This window comes from Acyrthosiphon pisum, unplaced genomic scaffold (genome assembly GCF_005508785.2).
Source record: "Acyrthosiphon pisum isolate AL4f unplaced genomic scaffold, pea_aphid_22Mar2018_4r6ur Scaffold_21179;HRSCAF=23238, whole genome shotgun sequence".
In the NCBI taxonomy this organism is placed as follows: Eukaryota; Metazoa; Arthropoda; class Insecta; order Hemiptera; family Aphididae; genus Acyrthosiphon; species Acyrthosiphon pisum.
This window is the reverse complement of record NW_021770617.1, coordinates 10,495-13,048: the sequence shown is the minus strand read 5'-3', so window position 1 is coordinate 13,048 and position 2,554 is coordinate 10,495. Positions and strand designations below refer to the sequence as shown.

At 26.9% G+C, this 2,554-nt stretch overlaps 1 protein-coding gene across 1 annotated transcript; it reads left to right on the top strand.

Annotated features, from left to right (window-relative positions):
- The first annotated feature begins 1,724 nt into the window (after window positions 1-1,724).
- Window positions 1,725-2,500, top strand: LOC100572185. Its single transcript, XM_003245469.4, has 2 exons — window positions 1,725-1,973; window positions 2,080-2,500. Coding segments are annotated over exons 1-2 (423 nt in total). The 5' UTR covers window positions 1,725-1,971.
- The last annotated feature ends 54 nt before the right edge of the window (window positions 2,501-2,554 follow it).

Genomic DNA, 2,554 nt, shown 5'->3' with positions numbered 1-2,554 from the left:
TCCTAAAAAAATTTTAAAAATCATGACTATATAAATTATTTCATTACAATAAATTTATTCCTTTATGATACCCTCATAATAGACATTATTTGAACTATTTTCATACCGAAAAAATAGTCAACAAAGAAGTTGAAAAGTAAACCTCCAGTACATGACGATTACCTATTATACAGGCATTGGTTGTCTCAGTCTTAGAAGTGCCACTATGAAAAAACCTGTGTGGGGAAAAGGGCTTAAAAAAAAAATGTATACCCAAGGGGGAAAAATCCCAAGGTTGTGCAAGTTAATTATTTTTTTTAACTCAGATAAATCAAGTTGATATGCACCAATAACAAAAAGTTAAAAGTTAATTTAACCATACGTTAATTCAGTTAGGTTAAAAGTTAATACACACTTTTTATTAAGTTAAGAAAATGATAATTTTTTTAAACAATGCTAGTGTACTTAATTTTTATCCAACCTAAAACTAAATTATAGACTACAGTGTTTATAATTTATAGGTACAGTATTTCCATATAAGTTAGATTCGAATGATATAAATTTTCAACTTTAAAATATTCACTGTAAATATTTTTAGACATGAAAACTAAATATAGCCAAATAGTGAAATATAATAAAATTAAAAACAAAATAAATTAACTTAACTTACTTCTTAAAATGAATAAGTAATTCGTTAATTTCACGTTAATTAAAAAAAGAAATTTAGTAAGTTAACAGTTAAGTGAATGAAAGGCCAAAAATAACTAGCTAAGTTAAAAAGTTAAAATTAAATTAACTTTTTAACGCGTTAATGCCCAGCTTTGCAAAATCTGAAATACACTGGTTTAATGTTCTCTTAATAGCAGTTTATAGTCTTACAAGCATTTAATTTATTGTCTTGGCCAATTTTAAGCAAAACAATTATTTTATTATTTTTTATAATTGGGTATATGAAAAAAAATTGACACTTAAGTTCATGAGTTATCAATACAAATTTACAAAAAAATTGTTTCCACTATTTAACTGAAAAAAATCCTACCATTTATTAATGTCTTGAACCGAGAAAATTATAGAAATGGTAGCCGCCCTTGGCACATAACTATGGTTCACTTATTACTACTACAGCTAGTTAAACAAAACATTTATTTTTTTCAATTACTTGAATATTGTTATCCGTGAAATTTGCAAGACCACTTACAGCACATTCTGATCAACTAATGTCAGCCATCCGCTTGTCTGTGACGGACGTATGGAGGGACCATGCTGTCATTGTACGCCCTTATAATTAACCTTTAACAAATATAATTATATTAACATCACAAAATATTTATATCGGCTTATAAATGTAACTATTTGACACACACACAATCAATTTTGTGTTGTTAGTTATATTAGTGATTTTACATATTATTGAACTTAACAATATTATCTATATTAACAATAATTAATTTTTTTAGCGCATTTCTAAATTTAAATAATACTTGTACTTGCTATTAACATGAGCAATGACAAAGTCTAGAAAAAATATACATGCGTCATGTATAATATACACCATAATAATAATAACAATAATTGTGAAAATATAACTCACTATACATGGATCCATTGGTTGGTATGCTATATCATTTGATATACAATTACAGATTAATTGTGACATTCACCAGTTCACCACATGTTTTATCCAATGCACCCTTAAAATACATCAAATATTTAATTCATTACAAAAACAACAAAATAAGTAATAATTGTAGATTTTGTTCTTTAACCCTTAACTACACGCGCTGGTGTACTTTGTACACCAATATTTTTGTTTATCTTGTTCTATTTTAGTTTTTATTGGTTTTCAGTTATTCTCCTAATCTAACCTTTTCTTATCTAATATGTAATAGTTATTAATCCATTTCAGTCGTCATTTGATGTTTGTAGCCGCACAAACAAGCTCCGTATAAAATATTTTGGTATCGGTGAACGAAATACACCGCGCGTGTAATAATGTAAGTATTTTTTACGTCTTATATTGACTCATAATTCCGTTTATTTTTCTAATATTTTATTATTATATAATCATTATATTATTTAATCATATTATTATTATACTAGGTCAAAGCTTACGCCAAATGATGTGAATGACATATTAGATATGGAAACGTCAGAAGAAGAAGTGGGAGGTGATGAAGACGACAATGAAGTAAGAATAGTAAATAATAGTGATCATGACAGTAACTCGTGCTTGGAATACAGTTCATTTGAGGATTCCGATAGTGATGATGATAATATTGAGCTTGAATATTTTATCGGTAAAGATAAAGCAACAAAATGGTCTAAGACACCATTGACAAGTAAATTTGCTAAAACTAAAAAAAAAAATATAATAAATATAATACCTGGTTCAAAATTTACAACTGAAGAAATTCAAAATGAAGTCGGGGCTTTCCACATAATATTTTCAGACAAATGGTTGATGAATTATTCATTACACCATATGTATATTTCGACAGTTCAAAAAACTATAAAGAGATAGAGATGCCAAATTTATACAAAATGAAATGATGGCATTTTTGGTTTGTTGATTTTG